The sequence below is a fragment of the Caloenas nicobarica genome, chromosome 6 (assembly GCF_036013445.1).
Source record: "Caloenas nicobarica isolate bCalNic1 chromosome 6, bCalNic1.hap1, whole genome shotgun sequence".
Lineage (NCBI taxonomy): Eukaryota > Metazoa > Chordata > Aves > Columbiformes > Columbidae > Caloenas > Caloenas nicobarica.
Window position 1 is genome coordinate 19559201 of NC_088250.1, and position 21379 is coordinate 19580579.

At 43.6% G+C, this 21379-nt stretch overlaps 1 protein-coding gene across 3 annotated transcripts in view; it reads left to right on the forward strand.

The window, feature by feature from the left end:
- The first annotated feature begins 10993 nt into the window (after positions 1-10993).
- SP3 (Sp3 transcription factor) overlaps positions 10994-21379 on the forward strand; it is a 35186-nt gene continuing 24800 nt past the window's right edge. For 2 of the 3 annotated variants that reach the window (XM_065638226.1, XM_065638227.1), the window contains exons 1-3: positions 10994-11261; positions 11586-11710; positions 11889-12005. In XM_065638226.1, coding sequence (XP_065494298.1) covers positions 11255-11261; positions 11586-11710; positions 11889-12005 — 249 coding nt within the window. In that variant the 5' untranslated portion in view covers positions 10994-11254. Of the gene's footprint in view, positions 11262-11585; positions 11711-11888; positions 12006-19697; positions 19897-21379 lie in introns of those variants that run through there. The other variant, XM_065638228.1, reaches the window with a different exon arrangement.

A 21379-nucleotide genomic window follows, 5' to 3' on the forward strand; every position in this document is an offset into this window, starting at 1 on the left:
ATTGATTTCTATTTGACGAATGTAATATCTAACTCACACTTTTCACAGAAGCCAAGCTGGAGCTCTTTATGCTGACTTGCACAAAAAAGTTTCTTCTCCCCACGGAAAGCCCGGAGGCAGATTACGAAGTTTCACAGATCATTTGGAAAGCCCTATTTTTTTTCCCTGCAGCCTTAGAAATGTGCTTCCAGCTTGCCTCCTTCATTGCCTCAAAATCATGGGAATAAGGAAACATTTTCTGACTACAGCACTTCCAACTAGGACCATTCTCATGAATTAGAGAAATGTGAGGGTCTGGGTTCCAGAAACTCAGAAATCAAGCATGCGTATTTAACTTCTAGTCCATGCAGAGTCTTACTGCCCTGGGGCTTTAACTCCTTAGGGAACAGTAACTAAGAATAAGCCAGCTTTCTCCCTAGAATTAACTTGCAGATTTAATTGACCTGTTTTATTGCAGATGTTTATGTTGAATTGTCCTGCCACAGGAATTATCATTCATCCAGGAAATAAAATGGCTCCAGTGACTAATTTGAGTGTCACATAAAAAAGATAAGAGTACTGCCAAATTTCGATGGTTTTATGACACTGGTCCCTTATACCGTTAAAATGGAAGTAAATTTGTTAAATATTTACTTATTCAACTAACATGCTGTTCTGACTTCCTCTCTATATCCTTCAGTAATGAATGACAGAGCACAAAAAGAAGGCTCCTTATTTATTTTAGATCAGTCTCGGAAAAACAGGGACTGACAGGTACAACGTACTGAAGAGAACGGGTATTTATTTTCCTGTAAAATTGCAAAATGTAGCTAGTTTAGGAGACTGTAACTTGATTTTATTGCTCCAAGCCTTGGAGATTCTTATTACTGTGCCAGGTCATTATTATTCTCTTAGCAACGAAAGATTAAAAAAAAAAAAGTTCATTAAAAATCTCTCAGGTTAACCTCACACACGTGTAGCAGCAAGAATAATAATAATGCCACACGCATCCCTTTGTCACCCTGTGACAAGAATGGACACTTCTGTTTTACTTGGAGTTAACCTTTTTGGGAAGAAGAGGGGAATAGCAGGATTTGGCTGCTGAATTCTTTCATTATCTCTCCTTCCTTTGTGTGGGGTATGAAGGACTGTGACTCAGAGCGCTGCCAGACATGGCTACGGGCATCCAAAGCGGTCTCTGTGCATTGATTGCCTCAGCACTTACGAGCAAGATTGCTGAGCTTGAGAGCCAAGTTTCCTTGCTGCACAACATGAAGAAGAATAAAAAGTTCCTGGATGATATTTTTAGAGACGTGAACGTGCCTAGCAAAGGAGGGTCTGAAGTGTACAGTGCAGGAGAGAGGCATAGATGAAAGATGAGTTACTGCGACTAGGACATAAAAAGGCAGGCAGTCATCTAGAGGGGATTGCGAATGCTGGAGCACCAGAGTTTGTCCCTGATGAATATGTAGCTCTGGGGTGAAGTAAACAAACCTTGGCAAATGTGCCCCAGCTATGAGCAGGGAGAAAATGTGACTGAGACAAGTGCTACAGTGGGTGTCGTGGAGATGGCGTGTTTATTGGTACATTGTGCAGCACCCATTTGGACCCTCTCTTGCTTTCGGTTTTCCTTTAGCATCCAAGCAAGATGTCAAAGATGTGTGGCACTGGTGTGCGTCTCCTGCAGACCAGCAAAGCCGAGGGTGCCCGCTTGTGCCGGCAAGGGACAGCAGTGCTGAGAAAGCCGACTCCTTCCTCCACCCGTGCCTTCTTTATGGATACCACAGCTTTATTACAGAAAAATCAGAAAAGTGGTTGGGCCTATGAAAATGGCTAGACCCTTGGACATCAGTGATGTGACAGGTTAGGAAGTGGGATGAAAGACTTTTTAACAGCACTGGATCTTGCTAACTTAAACAAGACCAAAGTCCTGGGTGCCACGACATGAAGTATTTTTCCAGAGTTCAAGAACCTGAAGATGCTGTTTTCTCTTTGTCTAGTGTGCTGCATGCACCAACCAGCAGAACAGTGAGCTATGGATCTGATGGGACTTCGTTTCCCTTGGGTGATCTCTTGTTTGGATTCTCTGAGGTCTACACAGCTGGGAGCTCTGACTGCAGCTTTTCTTGTGGGTGAGTATTCATAACACCTTTCATCTTTGCAGCTTTCTTGGTGTTTACTAAGGGTGTAACTCAAGATGCAGTGGGTCTCTCTTCTTAGCAGCCTGTATTCATGAAATCTATAGGAATGTAACACTTTTGGCCTTCTATTGCTCTGTCAGATGTGGTTAAAATTTACTACTGCTTGTTCTTGTTCCATCTCGCACAAGGTGCAAGTATGTACATGCACATATGTGTGCACACATGCGCACACACACAGAGATTTATTTTACACACAGAGAGATAATGATCTCAAAACTGCTTTAATTTCTGTAAGACTCCAGGCCAGGAGAAAGAAGTACTGTAATGCTTTTTCTTTGAGAGAAGAAAAGGAGTATGAACTCATTTTTTCCTTCTACACAGCAGACAGAATATTCAATTACCACATGTGTTGCTGAAAACCTGACACTACTATTGCAAAGTGAAAGATCGAGTGGTAGAGTGGGATCCTTGTCCTGGGATTGCACGTTGATGGTTACGCACAGCACGCATGCTTTGCCTCCAGCGCCCAGGTGGTCCTGCTGAGACTGAAGAATGTGCAGGGTCTGTAGGCTTGCCACGAGATCCTGTCTCCATTACATCTTTTGGAGTTTTGCCATGGAAAGGAAGGCATTTACCCTTCATTTGTAAGTAATTAAGATGATAGTGGAGTTTCTGAGTTTTCCAGCTTTGTGAAAACAAACTAATAGCAATGATACACTTCAGTAATTCAGATATTAATTGACACAAGAGAGAGAAACAATACATTAAAAATAATTAACTTTCGTTAATTAATTTTTAGAAATAGGAAGGACACCTGCAGCAAGTGCAATGCAGACATTTGCAAGTGTCATCAGATTGGGAAGCCTGTGCAGTAATTCTGAAACGAAAACAGGTCAAAAGGACCAAGAGTGATCTGCAGCATGGTCTGAGAAGTAGTGTGAATTATGCGATTGCTAGTGAGCTGAAAAAAAGGAGATGAATAGGTCAGTTTGCAGTTAAGAAAATGTCTACTCGTGACATAAGTCAGCACCATCAGTGTGTTAATTATTGCCATTTTTAAGCCTCAAATGTGCCTCTCTCGGACTTAAGCTGAATTAGATGGATGATTGTTTTACTGAGGCATTTCTTAGATAAACTTTAATTAATATTTTTTTTCCCCTGAAAAGTTTTTTCTATGACCAGAACTGGAATTTCAAATCTCACTCAGCTTTCTCTTCCTTGGTATTTGTGATGCAATTCCACTTGTCTGTGGTATTGCAGGAAAGTAAGGTGAACATATCTGTGACCATCGTGCTGTCCAATTAAATTTTGACTTTTCTGCAATGTAGACACAGAAAAACCTGAAATGAACCCCAGAACTTTCTACCTCCTCTTTTAAAATTAACAAGTAGAAAGGCACAAACCTAATTTGCTCGGTTGCTCTTGATGCTTATGTCTACTTTAATGAAATTATACTTGTAGGAAAAGCCGCAAAGGCTTTATATGCCACTGTGGACATGCCAAAACCCTGTTTAGCAACTGGGGTTCTCAGTTCCTGAGAGTGGATCAGGCACCTTAGGGCCATCCAATCCAAGCCAGCCAGTTGAGAGATGGCCTGGCCCGGGGTTTTTGTTTTGTTTTGTTTTGGATTTTTGTGTGTGGTTTTTTTGTTGTTGTTGTTTTGTTTTTCTTCTGTTGTCGTGGTGTTTTTTTTTTTTCTTCCCAGAACCATAACCCCTCCCACACCTAAATACATGTAAGAGTGTAAAGCGCTCATCCAGGCTGATGAATCTCCTTTACATAGAAAATTGGACTCTTGCTTGATCCCTCGCTGTTCAGACCACTGTCAGCCTCTGGCCCTTGGGCTGCTCACCAGCCACCCTGGGCCGTGCCAGAGCCAGCACAGGACGCGGTTCTGACTGTAGCCCCAGAATTCCTTCTCTTAGAGGGAGCCACAGGGTCCTGCTTGACCTTGCTGCGGGAACTGGAATTCAGACTGAGATTCCTAAAAATATGTCACTTCATTCCTCTAAAAATACTTTCTTTCAGAATACTTAACTCCTGCAATTAAGTTTTCAATTTTTCAGTAAACATATGTACATGTATATAATTTGCTAGGCTCCTTCCTGTCCACAATATCCTACTTTTCTATCAGTACTATTAAAATGCCAAATTGAAAGAAAGACAGAATTTCACTAAACAAGAAGTACATAACAAGAGACTTTTTTTTTCTTTCAGGTGAATTTATCTATGTATCAATTTTTTAATTTCCATTCCCATTTTGTGACAGGCTATGGGGAAGGATCCTTAGATGTCATAGTACTGATTCTGCAAGTCATGGTTATGGACTTCTCCCTCTGAAAAATTTTTCAAGCCTTACCTAAAGGATCTATGATTTTTTTTTCCCCCCAATTATTTCTGTAATTAAGTTGTATCTGTTGTGATGACCTCGAAGGATAGGAATTAAGCATAAACAGAATAATGACGGGGCCTAGGGGCAGTAACTTTCAGGAAGCCTAAAAAAAGATATATGTATTTCTCATTTAGGCAAGGTGACATGAAAGTTGTCTACAGCAATTTACCTGCTCAAGGGCAAGTTTTCAGCTACGTACGTATGTTTTTTCCTCCCACCTCTCTCCAAATGGGAGAGAGATTAGATGAATGTTTCCTCTTTGTAAGAAACAAATTTTGTTAATGAAAAAAGTTCTTACTTAGATGGAATAAGCTGCAAATTGAATAAAAACCACCCAAATTTTGCAGACAAGATATAACTAACATACTCTTTATTTATTTGTATACACAACTAAAACCAAGACAACACAGTTAATGGGAAAAAAACCCTCGTACAAGCACATTGAAATGCTTCTCCTGTCTTAGATAGTTTAATACAAGAAAGAAAAAAACCAGCGGAATTAGTCTTCTCTAACATATTATTAAGGATGGAGCCTGTTTACCAGTCAAATATTAGATGTCCCCATGAAATTTGACAATTTGCAAAGTATACACAAATATATCACCCAGGGAGAGTTGCAGCTGTAACAAATGAGGAAGAATTTCTGACTAAAAGGAAACATGACTTATTTTGTCCTAATTGCTTACAACAAATTCATAAATACAATGACTAGGCTAGAAACAATGTTCTAGAGGACTGTCCTCACCCATTGGCATGTGTAGAGCCTGGACAGACTTTCTGTTGGCCCCATTCTTTGAAGACCTGTCATCTCTGTTGGTGCGGTCACAGCCTTTAGGTTTGTGCACAGACTGGGTTGTTAGGCCACTTATTCACAGGTTCTTCCTCTGACTGTGGCTGGGTTGTGTGTCCCAGACCTCCCGTGAAGTGCAGGAAGTGTCTGGAGCTGGTGTGTTCCTGCTGTGAATGCTCTGCTGTCCATCCATTCCCTAGGCCTCTCCTTAACCCATCATAATCTTCCACTAGACGTGAGTGGATCAGGGGAATCAAATGTCTCCCCTACTAACAGTTGGATCCAGGCACCACAGGTTTCTCTTTCACCCCTCTTTAATGGAGTTGTTTCAGACAGAAACCGGTATTTTTAGAATTGCTTTCCCATTTAAAACAAACAAAAAAGCTCTTCTAAAATCCAATTCCACTTTCAGTAAATATTATTTGTCTTTTATATGGTTACACTTGGATACCATCACAGTGTTGCAGCAAACTTTAGAAATGCCTTGATATTTCAGATGCTCTTGAGTACTGTTTGGACTCCTCCAGACGCCAGAAATCCTGGGCTATTGACAGGCACTTTACACAAACGTAGCCAAAAGCAAGTTCTGGCCCAGTCTAGCAAGCTTGACACTCTGAATTAATCAACTTGCTGCCGCTGAAGGGAGTCCTGCCTCTCCTCCCCTGCTCCCACCCGTGGAGCCCTGTACCCCACTGTTTTTTTGACTCAATGTAGCTTGCAATGTGGGGAGCAGTATTTTTGCAGGGTTTGTTTTGTAGCAGTTGTCTAAGTTGATTAAATTACGGTGAGGTCAATGAGCTATTAGGTTGGCTCAGCTTCTGGTCAAACCACACCTACTGCTCAAGCCTGCTCCCGCCTTGCCAAATTTGTGCTCTCGCAGCCACTCATCCAGGCGCGGGAGATGCGTGCTGGGGGATGACGCGGGACGCCAGGCAACACCTTTCTCTGACCACTGCTGCTTCCTTGCTGATTTTACACCAGGCAAGGACTCGTTTCTCTCTTGATTTCTAAAGAGATGAACTCAAGTCACGTAACTATCTCCAGCTACTACCAGCTGACTCAAGAAAGCTCAGAAGGGAACCTCCTGTCAGTCCTGCCTGTGACCCTACGTAAAGACCTCCCAATATTCTTAAGCAAAGGGGCCCATAAGTGATGCAGGAATTAAGAGTGCGATGTCTAGGACTAGTAGCTATAGTCTTGGTCCTGTTTGCTAAGACAAATTGGAAAGGAAGGCCAAAATTCAGAATGAAGTTGAATTCTAGTAAGTTTAATAGGTCTGATTCACAACCTTGTAATTATTTTGGGTTTTGTAGTACTAAGCACATGTTTGGCACTTAGAAACCAAAACATATGGCCCTTCAGATTCTACGGAAATTTTAAACAGATGACTAAAGCAAAAGACAGTACCTCAATTTCAAAAGGATACCTCCTCTGAATTGTTGGGTTTTGTGTCCTAGTTACTTTTTCGGGCATGAGTTTTACAGATAATTCTGCTTGTTTTTGCTTCAGTAAAGGCTATGTTTTAAGGCAGCTTGTTGAATTAAATCCCTACTGATTCTTTAATGTCATTTTAAACCCAGCCTTTCAAAAGTAAAGCAAACCAAGTCTTGAGCTTTTTCCCAGTGGTACAGAACACACCACAGCAGAGCATGTTCCTGCCAGTCTCGTCCAGTTGTGTTCTAGGTGTCGGCATGGCAAGCCCAGCACTTTACAGAGGAACTGAGTAACACAGATATGAAAACTGAATGGCACCACATACCAACGGCCCTTAAATAATACATTCCTTTATATAAATGCAGGGTCACCAATAGAAGGGGACTACTAAAGGCAGAAATAACATAACTCAGAAGTTTCAAAGGAGTATACAGATAGAAAAGACATTTCCACATATAGCTGGCACTGTGCTGGATGAACGTTCTGTCAGGTGATGCGCTTCCTTCGGAACTTGTACCAAACTGATGCTCTCACAGACACCGAGCTCCTAGACTTAAACCAATGAGATACAAGTAACAGGGGCCAAATGCGGCATTGAGATTACAACCAAACTAGAGGGTAGATGTTAGTTTGAGCGTTCTTTCCAATTTGCATTTTATTTAATCTTTCGAGACCTTCCCTGAAGTTTCATCAGAAGCTGGTAGGCATCACTTCCTCTCCTGAACTCTACCACTACTTACCGCAAAGGCTGCATCTCGGTTCAGAAACAGCTGCATTTCGGTATCCGGCAGAGGTATTCTCGTTACGTATAGACCAGTGTTGCTTTCTCTGTATCTACACAGCTCAAATGACAACACAGTGTTTTCAGCAAATGGACTGAGAATTCATCCCAGGACCTGCAGTTTACCACGAGCAGCCTAGAAGCAGGCGACAAGAGTGTAAAGAGGAGAGGCTCTTTAATAATAAACTGGTCATGGTTAGTTTATTCGGATCACATATTGATACAGTACATCTGGTGGGTAATCTCAAGAAAGAGGAAACAATGGCTCCTCTAATTGGGCATGGAGCTGAGTCTCGGCGGGGATGGCGCACACTGCTCACTCAGCAGACCACCACCTAACAGAACCTCCACCCAGTATGGATACGTCAATCTCCCTGCTGCAAACAGGATTCTTCTAGTGAATGTCTTGATGCCAGTATATTGATAAACAAAAGGCTACAAATAATGTCTTATTTCCTTGATTTTTTTAAATTTTGCTTCTCATGTGATTAATATCCTCACTGGGAAGTAGTAAATAAATACAGTTTCTTTTTATTACCACTTTCTTTTTAACATTTCCAAGTCTCTTCTTTAGATTCCTTTTGCATAATAGCATACCTTTTTTCCAGTTTTCTTGTAATTTACCTTAAATAGTCTATTAATATTCTATTATGTATTGCTTCTTTTTTATCTGAATTTAATATTATCATCACTGTCTCTCCTTAATTTTAGGTACTGGACTAGAAAAAGTTGGTCCTCAACTAGTGACACCTATTTACATATGAGTTTCATTGCACTGAAAAACTCCTTAATATAAAAAACCAAACCCATTATTGATATTTCAAATCCTTCTGTCCTAAAGCATTGCAGTTATGTCCCAAGCCTGCAATCAGATCTATACAGGTAAACTACTCTCTTGCCAACATCTCGCTGAAGTCATAGAGCTCCCAACGTACACCCAATTGCAGAAGAAAGACCAAAATTCGTATTTAGTCCTAGAAATATAGTCTTCCTAAAGCAAAAAGCCATTGATAATGTTTGGCAATACCCTACTAATTAGCAAGGGCCATTTTTTTTACTGCCATTCCCACTTTCCCAGCATATGAACAGGAGTTATTTCTCCTACGGATCAATCTTTAAAAGAACCACTTCCTAGGTTATCAGAAATCCAAAGTCATCTGTAACAGTTCTGGTTCCAGAGTGACAGGCTATTGTACATTTCACCAACAACAATATGGTAAAACAAATTGCAGATTTTATATCAGCTGTAGAACACTTTTTTTTTTTTTTTTTTTTAGACACTATAATAGGCTTGTGGACCGGGTAATCTTGCATTTTTGGTTTTCTCCTAAAATTTGCTTATGGATATGTACTGACTCATCTTTAAAGGTTATGTATTTTAGCTTTTACTGGTTAAAAATTATTTGACCCATGATATTATGATGTCAGAATAAATGTGACTTCTGTTCCTAGTTACAACTTTTGCTTCTCAGAGTGTTCTGTTATTAAAATAAAAAAATATGAATTGCAAAAAAAGCTCCCTCTCCTTTATGGCTATGTTATTTAACTTGCCAACAACTGACTCTAAACTAGGCTCATAAGAGACTATGTACATAAATGCAGGCATTTTAAAAACAGAAGTGGTTTTCTTTTTTACTGTACTGGAAAAAAATGAATTGTGACAAACAGCTTTTGGATTAATATACAACTTAGCATTCGAAATCACCTGAAGGCACTCTCAACATACGGGCAAAAGTAAATGAGCTTAATATAAGACTACACATCACACAGTAACAGCAATCTTCCACTGACAGGGATGATACTGCAGTCTTCCTCCATCATAACTTCCTGATACTAAATTCACATTTTGTCAGTGCAGTTTTTCCTGTTCTGCAGCAGCTTATAGGCTGAGTTTGGGCAGTTACTGCCAAGGCCATAGTGCTGGACTGACTAAAAAGCAGTTTATTCTCTGCTCAGAGCAGTAGTTGATAATCCTGACCATACTTCTGTTTTTCCTAGTTACTAACTTGTCCATGGGTTTATTTGGGTAGCCCGTAGTTTCAAATACTCAGCACAACTATGGACATATGAGACTATCCTCACTGTATCTCCTAGGTAATTCTCAGTGATAATTACATTAAATATTCTATCAGGAAAGTGGGTTTGGGTTCTCCAGTCCAATGCTTTTCAGCCTCATTTGTAGACCCCCTGAAACACCACATGAAAGGTAACTACGAAAAACTCATTCATCAGAGGAGTCTACAAGCAAAGGGTCTAAATCACTGTCCCAGCCTACGCACTGTCCTGTCACCCTGCACGTACATTTGACGTGTGGAAAGGCCAAGCTGAAGTTGTTGCCCTTTACAGGAACCCTCCACAAACCACATGGTGTAACAGAGAAACAGGCCCCACTAATCATCATTTTTGTATCATCGTATACTTATATAACGCTTTGAACATATTTCCTGCCTTAGCTCAGCAATCCGAGAGCTCCCAGTGTCCTTTGTGTTGCATAATGTGAGGGGCAGAGCAGCAAACTGACGCTGAAAAGGCATCTTAATTCCCTTAAGGTGACTAAATGACAATCTGCTGGCACAAAGGCTGGATGTGCGCTAAGGCCTGGCTCCGCGGCTCCGAGCAGAGCACGCTGTTACGGTGCCACTCCTGTCAGCAGTACGTGCCGCGCAGCCTTGTTCTCGGTGGCTTTTATTTTACAGATGAGGCAAAGGAGCTTTTTGACTTGACCCCGCCACGGCCAGAAAGCTCAGCAAGGGCCCGCGGGGCCGCCCATGGAGCTGCACCTCCCGGGCCCGCGCCGTCGCCGGCCAGAGGCCGCCGCTGACCCGGACTCCCCGTCCGGCCGGAGGGGGCGGCCTGTCCCGCGGGCTCCGGCGGCGGCGCGGGGCCCAGCCAGGCAGGGCCTGCCCGGGCGGGCCGGCTCCCATGGGGACGCCGCGCCGACATCTTAGCGCCGGCGGGGACAAAGCGCGGCGCTGGCTGCCGGCAGGGCGCAGCTCGGCCGCCACCGCGGAGCCGCGGCTGCCGCCAGCCTGACACCCCCGCCGGGGCGATTTCAAACGAGCGCGGCCCCAGCCCGGCGCCCCCCGGGCACAGGCGCCCCGCGCGGCGGGGGGGGGGGGGAGGACAGCGAGGCCGCGCAGCTGTGCCTCTGCGCCGACCCCTGCGGCGCGGGCGGGCGGCCAGGCCCCGCGGGCCGCGTCTCCGCGGCGGGTCAGCGTGGCGGCAGGGCCGCCTCCCCGCGGCGCGGGGGCCGCGCGGGCCCGGGCCGGAGCAGGCCGCGGGCTCCCGGCGGGTCCCGCTCATTGTTCCTCGCACAAGCCCTGGCAAACAGGAAGCCGCCTCGGCATGGGGCGCCCCCCCCCGCCCCCCGGCGCGTGACTGGCAGGCCGGGCGGCCAGTGCGAACGGCGGCGACGGCGAGGCGCAGCCAATGAGCACGCGCGCCCGCGCGTAGGCGGGAGTTCCGGGCTGGCAGGCGGGCGGGCGGGCGGCGGTGTCGGCCGGGCCCCCTCTCCCGCTGCAAGCCCCACCTTTCGGCTTTCCCGCACCGTCAATCAAAATAGGAAAAAAAACCCCGGAGTAGGCTCGGGCCGCCGCCGCCGCTTCAGCCCGTGAGCACAATAAGCATGTCCCCGGCGGCAGCCGCCTAGCCCCCGCCAGCAGGGCCTGTGTGCGAGCCAGCCAGCCAGCCTGCCTGCCTCCCGCCCAGCCAGCCAGCCGGCCGCTCGCACTCACACCATGACCGGTACGTACGCACCGACCGAGCCGCCCCGCGGGGCTCCCTGCTCCTGCTCCGGCCCTGCGCGTCCCCGCTCCGGCCCCGGAGCGTCCGTGTGCGAGCGAGGCGAGAGCGGCACTGAGAGCAGCAGCAGGAGGAGCAGGGGGAGGAGGGAGAAGAGGGGCAGGGGCAGCAGCACGGGGAGGAGGAGGAGGAGGAGGAGGGCTCCGTGCGGGAGGGCGGGGGGAGCGCTGGGGTTAGGGGGGGGGAGAGGGAGGGAGGGAGAGGGAGGGAGGGGGGTGATCGCTCCCGTCAGTGACTCTCCCCTCCCCCTCCCCGCTGTGCCCGCAGCTCCCGAGAAGCCCGTGAAACAAGAGGAAATGGCTGCCTTAGACGTGGACAGCAGCAGCCACAGCGAGTATCTCCAGCACGGCAACGGCGCCGCCTCGGCCTCCGCCGGGGCCGCCACCCCCCAGGTAAGCGCAGGCCCGGCCGGGCCCCTTCCCCCCCTCCCCCGGGTGACACGTTGTGAGCGGGTGCGGGAGCCGGTGCCGCCGCCGCCGCTTCCTGTGTGCGCGTCTGCGAGGAGCCCGGTCGCTGTCCCGCACTAACCGCCACCCACTTTCTCTCCCTGAACCCGCCCATTGTGGGTAGGACGCGCAGCCGTCACCGCTCGCTCTGCTGGCGGCCACCTGCAGCAAGATCGGCCCGCCGTCGCCGGAGGAGGATGAGGCCGCCGCCGCCGCCGCTGCCTCTCACTCTGCCGGAGCGGTGAGTGCCCGCCCCGCCGCTCTCGCACGGCCTGCCGGGGGGAGAGACAGCACAGCCAGCCAGCCCGCCCGGGGGGAGGGACGGGACACACGGCACTGCCCGCCCGGGGGGAGGGACGATAGCAGGGCCGACCTGCCAGGAGAGGGGTCCCCGGGCTCCCCTGCCTCTCCAGGAGGAGCCGGGCTCCCGGGAGGAGGAGGGAGCCAAGCTCCCCCCTCCCCCGCCATTGGGAGCGGCGCCTTCATTTACTTTCAAAAACGGGGGGAGGCGGGAAACCTCCTTCCCCCGGCCCTGGCACCGGAGCGGCTCGCCCGGCACCCGGCGAGGCCGGCGGGCAGCTCACCTGCACCTGAGCGCAGCCCCGGCCCCGCTCCGGAGCGGAGGGCCTGGAGCCGCGCAGCCCGGCAGAGCACAAAATGAAGGCTGGCTGGAGGAGAGGATGTAGTTAGAAGTAAAATGGCTGTTTAGGAGCGAACGCGGTGGTGGAACGCGGCTTCCTGTATCGACGCTGGTTTTTTCTAGGTGCGGTAATCGGGCAGCCCCTCGTTTTGCAAACTGCATTCGTGTCCTTATCTCTTGTACGCTGCCGGCTCTGAAAGGAGCCTTCATGACCTTGGGACCTTGTGTGATGAGGTGGATCTTGCGGGCTAGAAATGTATTCTCATTTGAGCTAGTTTAACCGTCTCCATAACAAAAGCCTAATGGAAACTCGCATGTTCCTTAATTGGTCTAGCTAAACTCTCTTGTTGACATATGTTTATAAAGTTAAGAGATGGACCGTTTCTAAATAACTGATACCTAAAAATATCGGTATATTAAAAGGGAGTTCTGAGATACCTTTTAAAATAGCATGATGAAGTATTTTTTGGCCTTAGTCTTTGGGAAATCACATATATTATCTCTGATTTTTTTGTTTTGTTTTGTTTTTACAAAAAGGGCGTTTAAAACAAGGAAGTTAAGCTCCTTTTTTGCTTTTAAAGCCAGTCTTGTTTTTTAAACTTGCTGTACAACAACCTTGTATGTTTTTAGGATTATGCAAATAGGAAAAAAATGCAAAATGTACCAATGGAAGAAGTGGCTTTGGCAAGCTTTTGACAAATGTCAAAATGATAATGTTAATTTTACTAAATAGTCCAGTGCTACTCTTCAAAATACTTTTCAGCTGTATGTTTCAGTTTACTTAAAGGGAAGCTACAGCAAAATAGTTGTCTGAGGTCATGCAGCAGGTTGTAGACTAATGACAGAGCTTGAAAATATATTAAGATCCTTCCCCCCGTTCAAGTGTCCTTTCTGCTAAACCTGTTTATTTTGTTAAGCAATACACTTTTAAAAATCGTTGTAAGCATTAAGTGTCTGATACCTCTAAAAGTTGTTTCATAACACCATATGCATACAGTGCGGAAAAGTGGAATGTTGTATCTTGCTCTTACATAAACATACACATTGAAAAATGAATTATGTTTAAATGGTAGCTTACTTTCCTATATCCACCTTACGGTTGTTCTCATTTTAAAGCTGGAATTGTGCATCTTGAGGATGGGTCGATTGCTTAGCATGGACAGTGTTGTGTCTGTCGGGGTACTAGAGTGCTAGTACAGGAGAAATGGTTCCTGATATTTCAAAACCACTTTACCCATTTTGAACTAATACTTCTTTATTCTGGTTAAATTTATCTGTCGTTATGTTTATGTACAGGGTGCTTTTCAGGCCAAGGTGGAAGCAATTCAAGAGAAGCCAAAATCTTAGTTAAAACTAAATATGAATATAAACTCACTACTTTTAACACATGCAGATAGGCCCCTCCTAAATATCTGCTGTGAGTTAAATTATAGCATTCTGGTAATTTTTACACTCCTACAATATAGCTCCTGAATGATTGAGAGTATTTTGGGTGGAAACTAAATATAAATTGGAGGGGATGCCTACAGTAGCTAAACGAGACACTGGAGTTAACTGATGACCTCAATAAAGGGAGGACAGGGACTAAGTGCTAGAGTTAGGTTATGGTTGGAGGGTCTCTTCCAACCGGAATTATTCTATGATGCCATGATTCTAAAGTCCCTGAAATATATTCCTTATGAAAAACAGAATGCCGAAAAGGATTCAGTGCAATATAGATATTTTTTTTTCCTGGTCCCTTGATTGTATCTTATTGAGGAGTAGAAGAAGGAAGGAGCTAAAAAGGCTTAAATTGCAGATACCTCATAACTCATGTGGAAAGTGAAATCCATATGCATGGACACAGACATATTGTCTTCCTGGGGTTTGTGATGCTCATCCCTTTCCCAGGAGTATAGATGAATCAGTTTGATATCTGTGTATGAGTGATGGTGCCCAAGGTAGCGATGAGAAGGCAATCCTTTCCAAATATCTTCTGTACCTAGACTGCAGTTCTGACTGCTGAATGTCTGGTAGAACTCTCAAGCCCTATAAATGGATAGTAGAAGTTAAACTAGGCATTTCCTTTTAAAAGCTTTTGGAGAACTTGTGTGTGTAAGGATAGCAATGCTGTGTTTTGGGGGTTGTTTTGTTAATGCTTTACTGACATTCGTTTGGTAGGAACTGGCAGGGCTGGAGACAGTACGCTAGGGTAGCCAGTTACTGCACACTGCTTTCTGGCTGAAACGGTATGCTGCAGCTGCTCCCCAAGAGACACGGAGTATGATTTAAAAGCAACAGCAACAACAAAACTCCCATAGGAATGTAGGGAATATTGCATGTGTGGGATTTGGGAAAGAGCTGGAGCAAATGTGATTGTGCTTGTAGTGATCTAGTTGGTCCTGGTTTGAGCTCTGGGGTGGGACCAAATGACCTTCAGAGGTCCTTTCCAACTATGTTGGTATCCGAATCCAAGCCTGCTGTTTGAGTGGACGCCACTTGTATGCCGCTGAAAGGATTACTGGGAATAAAAAGACTAACGAACGCGGCAACTGCTTGTTGCGGAAAGCAAGTGAAGGAGACAGTTGACAGAACTAAACTCAACCCTCTTCTCTCTTGCTTTCTGTCAATGAACTGTCTCCAGCCCACGAGGTTTTCAAGTTGGCCCAGGATTCTGGTTAGAGCTATATTTACTTTTGGATGACAAAATACTAGCAAACATTACTGCTCATCTCGTCTTTGTGTGTTGATGGAGGTTGCAGTCTTTCAGCTTAGGCTTTCACACCATGATTTATTCTGCCTACAATCATCTGACACCAGTGCTTTGTGTTTTGCCTGCTGGTGTTTGGTTTTAATGTAGATGGCCTCAAGTTTGTGGCTTGCTTACCTGAGAATGTTTTCCTTGGTTGCCATACTGCCGCATCCATGGTTGGTTGAAATGCTTGCCATGGAAACTTCCCCTTGAATATTGCTGCCTGCTGGTGTGTATGAAAAAGCCTTGCTGGGATGGTATGTGCTACTGCCTGACCTAGAATGACAGCTCATATGTTTTCATGTCTCTGGATATCTTTCCCTCTCTTGGGAATTTAAAGTCTGAGATGTTTTAGTTTGGGCCTCACGTAGTAATTTGACTTTAAACTTCCATATTTAGGATTCTTTTTCGTTTAGTTATAAATACTCTAGTTTCATTCCAGTTTAAACATCTGCAAAGATTTTAGCATTAGGTGAAAAGGAGAAGCAAAGCAGAAGGTGGCAGAGCCATTTATAGGGGAAAAAACAAAAGAGGAAACAGATTCTGAAATTTAGGTGCAACCAAATCTCGATGGTTAGTTGTATGGTTGTCACATGATCAGGTGATTGTTTAAGAAGCTACAAAATTTCAATGTTAACCAGTTGTTTGCGTTCTCTTTATCACAACGGAAAGGTAAAGATGCTCTCTTGTACTATCATGCTCCCAAGGGCCATACTTGTCGTTGTGCTGGGCATGGCTGGGACAGGTGAGGATTTGGTGCATGAGTGATGGGAGCGTGGGGTGGGAGGACTGGAAGGTGGGTGAATTGAACTGAGAGCTGCCAAAGAACAGGAGCTGTCAGAGACGACTGCCTCAGTTGTGGTGTGTGGTTCTATCTAGTGCGCTGCAGGCTGCACTGGCTCTTTAGTCTTAAAAAAATAAAGGGGGGAGGGAGTGATTTATTTGTGTTGTTGCTTACCAACAATATGTGGAAAGCATTTGGAGAGGTTAATAATTAGCAATGTGGGGAAGATGAGTATTGTTTCTCTGCTGTAAACAAAGCATTTGTATATTTTACAAATGAAAGTTGGAGTGTTATAAGACTGCTTTGGCATATCTTGAGCTTTAGAATTGAGTATCAGTGCTTCACAGAACTTAATGAAAATCTGGAATTCCAGTTTGTTTATGCCTCAGAACGTTACCTTAACCATTTGGGGTGCAACTAGCTTAACTTCAGTTAGGTGGAAATAGTAATAGTGCTGATAGAATAGAGAAATATGAAACCATTTTAAATTTCTTATTCTCTGCAGGCAAAAATATGGATGAATGCCATGTGTCAGAGTTATCCAAACTTCTCTGGCCTATGCGATGGTTTTGAGGAAGCTCAAAGTTATTCTGATATCTATTTTCTCCTTTATGGGTGATAATACAGCTTCCTGATGCTAAGTTTCTGGACATGAACAGATGGCCCAAAATGTGTTCAGCCACCATAGAAAAGTCTGCTTGGGATTGTCTTGCCGCTCTCCATTTTATACTTTTGCAAAGCAGAGAAGTTCCAGGTAGAATGTAGTGCCTAACAGTGTGTTTCCCTTGCTACTGTCCAGAAGCTCATATTTTAAAATGTTCTTTGATTTTCGCATTCCAGTTATGTCTTCATAGTGCTGGATCAGAACCAAGTGTAGAAGTTCTGTTACAGGTGCTTTAGGGATGTTTTAAAGAATTTAGTTTACTTCTCTTTACAGTTTTAGAGAAAGTAAAACATATATGTTTTCAAACATTTCCATATTTAAAGACAGCATAAACCAGAAAGTTCTCTCTCTGATATTTAAACATTAGTAAGAAGCGTAAGATTTCATAGACCAGTTGAGGCTGGTAAGGGTCTCTGGAGTTTTCTCGCCCCACTCTAATGCTCAAAGCAGGGTCCACAAGAGCAGATTGCTCAGGACTGTGTCCAGTGGGTTTTTAATATCTCCAAGGATAGAGACTCAACAGCCTTTCTGGGCAGCCTATTCCAGTGTTTGAGGACCCTTACGGGGGAAAAAAAAAGTTATTGCGTTATGGGGGACAGAGTCAAAAGCCTGACTAAATTAGTGATAAATAATGTTCTCTGTCTAACCCCGTCTACCAAGCCAGTCATCTTATCATAGAAGGTTGTCAGTGTAGTTAATTAAGCATAATTTCCCCTCCTTAAATCTAAGCTGACTACTTCTGGTCACCTTCTTCCCTGCTAACCCCCCCAAGGTTATTTGAAGGTTATTCTAGTTTTTTTTTCCCCTCAAGGTTATTTTCAAGGTTATTTGCTCCATTGCCTTCCCAAAGATCAAGTTGAGGCCTCAGGTCCTCTTTCTTGCCCTTGTGGATGATTTAGTGAGCCTTTAGCACCTGAGTTGAAGGCACAAGGAAAATGAGCCGTTTCACACAAACTTCTATTCAAAATTCTAGTTTCGCATGCAATTATATAGGGATTAATTCACATAATTAGATTAATAATTAATAAATGAAGTTACATACAATCTGGTTAAAAATGCCTCCTTGTTGCCATGTCTTATTCATTAATATTGCAGCTTTCTTGTTTCTACTAATGTCAGGGACATTGTATTGTCTTCATTTAGACAGGTTCTGAACTTCTGCTGATTAAAAACAAGCTATTAACAGTTGTCCATCTCAAGCAAAAATATGTAGACATTCCTTAAATGGGACACAATTAAATATGTTTCATCAGATTGGAATTGTCTTTTAAAGTAACATTTAAAGCAGCCTCAGGTAATACTTTTTCCCTGAAACATTCTTTCGTTCTCTAAACTTTAGATTTGGGCAGATGTATTTCTCTGAATTGAGTGGGTTCGTTGGCAGAGGTCTGAAATGTGCAACAGAATTAATTTATCTTTACAAGCAGCTTTGTGCCAGCTGAACCACAGTGACTGGTGTTGAACATGTTTTTAACCCTATGGCAAATACAAGATAGAATGTATTAGCTCATACGTTAATGAAAGAGTTGAAGCAAGTGCATTTTATCTTACATTTGTAATGACCTAAGAATGCGCAGATAGTTTACTGTAGCTTGGTAAACACATGGTATTAAATTCATGCATTAGAGCCCTAACTCTTTCATAAAACAACAAGTTGGATGAGGCAGTGGCCAATCTTCTTCATTAGGTATGTGATTTTTAAATGTTTAGGAGCTCGTGACTCATTATCTGTCCACCTCTGCTCATTTTGCTGATGCTTTTGCTCCAGGACTAAATGGGGCAAAAGTGACTTTCTGAAAAGTGCAGCAAAAAGCAGTCCACAATAGACTGGCACAGATAAACGTTTGGTAGTTCTTTAGCAATACTGAACACTAATGGCATGTGTCCAGTTGATCACATTTGACATGTTGACATGCAGGTAAATGTAGGTATATGCCTACAACATATACCAGTTCTTACAGGGATGTTTCTGCCCTTTCCAGTTTTACTTCGATGAGGGACGTTGGGTTTTTTTTTTCAACCCAGGTTCCATCCCTCAGCATGGTTTAGACCGCTTTTTAAGGGTGTTTTATCTTCTATATATGTTTCTCTTGTTTCCTTCCACATTTGACTTAATGTTGTTTTAATTTTCTCTAAAGAAATTGCACAAGACGGTTCTTACATTTTTATTTATCATTCTTCAGGGATGAGAGTTTCAACTCAGAAAGATCTCTTTATTTTATCCACTGGAAATTATACAAGGCTTGTTAAAGAATCAAAAGACAGGCTGAACAGCGATTGTTGCTTCCACTCTTCGGTGGTACTTGACCTTTCTTCAGGTGGACATATAATTTGATTTTAATTCTTCCCGTGCCTTGTACCATTGACTCTCTTTGCGCTGTTCCTGTCTCTTTCTTTTGTTTCCCGCTCGTGCTCCCTGTCCTCTCCTTCTGGGCTGAGTGGTGCTAAAGCTGGACTTCCTCAGATCCTTGTCCCTTTCTCTTGACACAGAACCTCTGCATCGCAACCGTCCAGCCTTTACTTAAAAGAGCAGCTTCCAAATAACTGCTGCCTGAGAATCAATTGACAAAAAAAAAAAAGAACTGTGCTTTATCTCTACCCTATAAGTATTAATATTTTTCATGGATGTCTAAGGGACAGCAAACAAGCTCTGGTTTGTTAGGACTGAGCTATAAAGATCAGTAAACAAGTGGGCTGTAGATGTTGCTGCTCGTATATCACTGATACAACTTCGAGTTGCTACAACAGTGCTTGTTTGCTTAAGGATACAGTGAAAGCTTGTTACTCTTCTTAGTAGGAAAAGGAGCCCAAGAAATGTCCTACTAGTTAGCAGACTTTTAGAAAGGGTAAAACAGTCAAGCTTGTTATGACAGGTTGAGGATGAGTTGAGGTTACAGATCATCTTCAACTCTTTACCATATAGGGTTTTTTCATGCTTTAATACTAGTAATTTTGATAGCTGCCAGATAGCTTCTTGAAAGCCTCACCCTCTTGTTGCCCCTCCCTCCTCATGATTCATCTGGTGGTGCCTGATATAGGCAGCTGTAAGAGCAACATGTCAATAACAGGCATTTCATGAAGTCTGTACAGTGGCTTTATATCCACGTGCGTGGCCACCCTGAACTTCTCCGTGGACTGACAAATGCATCTATTAAAAGAGTGGCTCTATTGAGCTAAAACCCTTACAGAGCAGGATTTGAGAGATCTTAATAGATCATAAAAAAGTGAGGAGACATGTGTGCCCAACATGAAAAGGGCAAAGGCCATTGAATGGCGATATGGAAATCAACATATGTTTGGGGAAGAGAATGAGGTAGGTCATTTCCATATAATGGAGACAGGTTGCCTTTGAACTATTTCTGTGAAGGATACTCATGTTTTACGTGTGAGTAGACATAGGCACACTATTGTGTATTAGGTCAGCCCAGTTATAGCCTAAACATTCAACATTTGCTTGTATGTAGTGTTAAATCCGTGAGAAATTGTCAGACTTGTAATAGTTCCCATTACTTTTTCTTTCTCATTCTAACAGATAGTATGAGCACATTATATTACACATTTATTTTATGACACATTAAACATAAAAATCATATTTTTGCTGTTGGTATTTTCTGACTGTTTACCTATGACTTTTATGGGTCTTTTGATACTTTATAAAACCTTCAGTTAATAAGTAGTGAAATGAGTAGTTATGAACTTTCTTAGCAGCATTTCAGTAACTGGTACCTATGTGTAAACAATATTAAACACAAAAGTATAAAGCTAATGTGGTAGCAGAGGAAAATGGATTTTTTTGCCTTTTTCTAGATAAGATGGTGTAATGTGGATTATTACATATTTTTTCTAGTCTCATAAATTATAAGCTTGAAAGACTAAAGGATTTAAATATGTTGTTTAAATGAAAGGCTAATCAGTATAAGAGGAAAATAAAATAATTAAATGGAATTACCATTACTTCTTTTTCTCTTTCTGATCCTTGAAGCATTAAGACTATAAAATTAGTTTTGTTCTGGTGATGCTGTATTTATTTACTAATAAACTACCTGAAAGATTATCTATATCTTGGAGAGCAAAAGAAGGCTAGCATTATTCTTTTATTCACAATTATTATTTGTACAGCTCTTGAGAGAAATTTAGAATGAAGATGTGTGTTTCCTTATTGGAAATAAGCCTGCCAAGCACAGTAAAACTATTTTTTTTAAAAAAGTACTCAGACTTTAAATAGAGTATTTTTCTTGTGCATTCTAGTGCTGCTGCTCAGAATAGAATAAGAAAGTGAAACTAGCCAAGTCCCAGCCTACACTGTGGACTAAATTCCCGCGCATGCTGCAGGATTCATTCAGACTGGCTAAGTCTCAGTGCTGTGTTAGAGAGGAACAAGCTGTGTGCTGGATTTTGCATATCCAGGTTTTATTCTAGAGGAAGTCAGAGTGCAGCACCAGAAAGAGGCTGCAGCATGCTTTGGTGACTTCCTACCAGGAACAATCACAGGATCAGTGCAGAAGGACAAACTAGAGCTTTTCTTTCTATGTCCTGTGGGCTCTGCCAAAGAGAAAAAGATTGTTTTGCAGAGCTGAATGAGTTGTAAGTCAAGTTACTTGTTGCTGGATATTAAGTTATTCTGTTGGTTTACTGTAGTGCTGTAAAACAGATAAGGACAAACTTAACTACATCTTTTTTAGATTGATGGTTGTTTACAATACCGAGTTGGTTGACTACACGAGGCTCTGCTAAGCATTGCAGGATGTTAAATCTAATTCTTAATACTCTATTCAGAAAAAGCTTGCTTTGGTAAA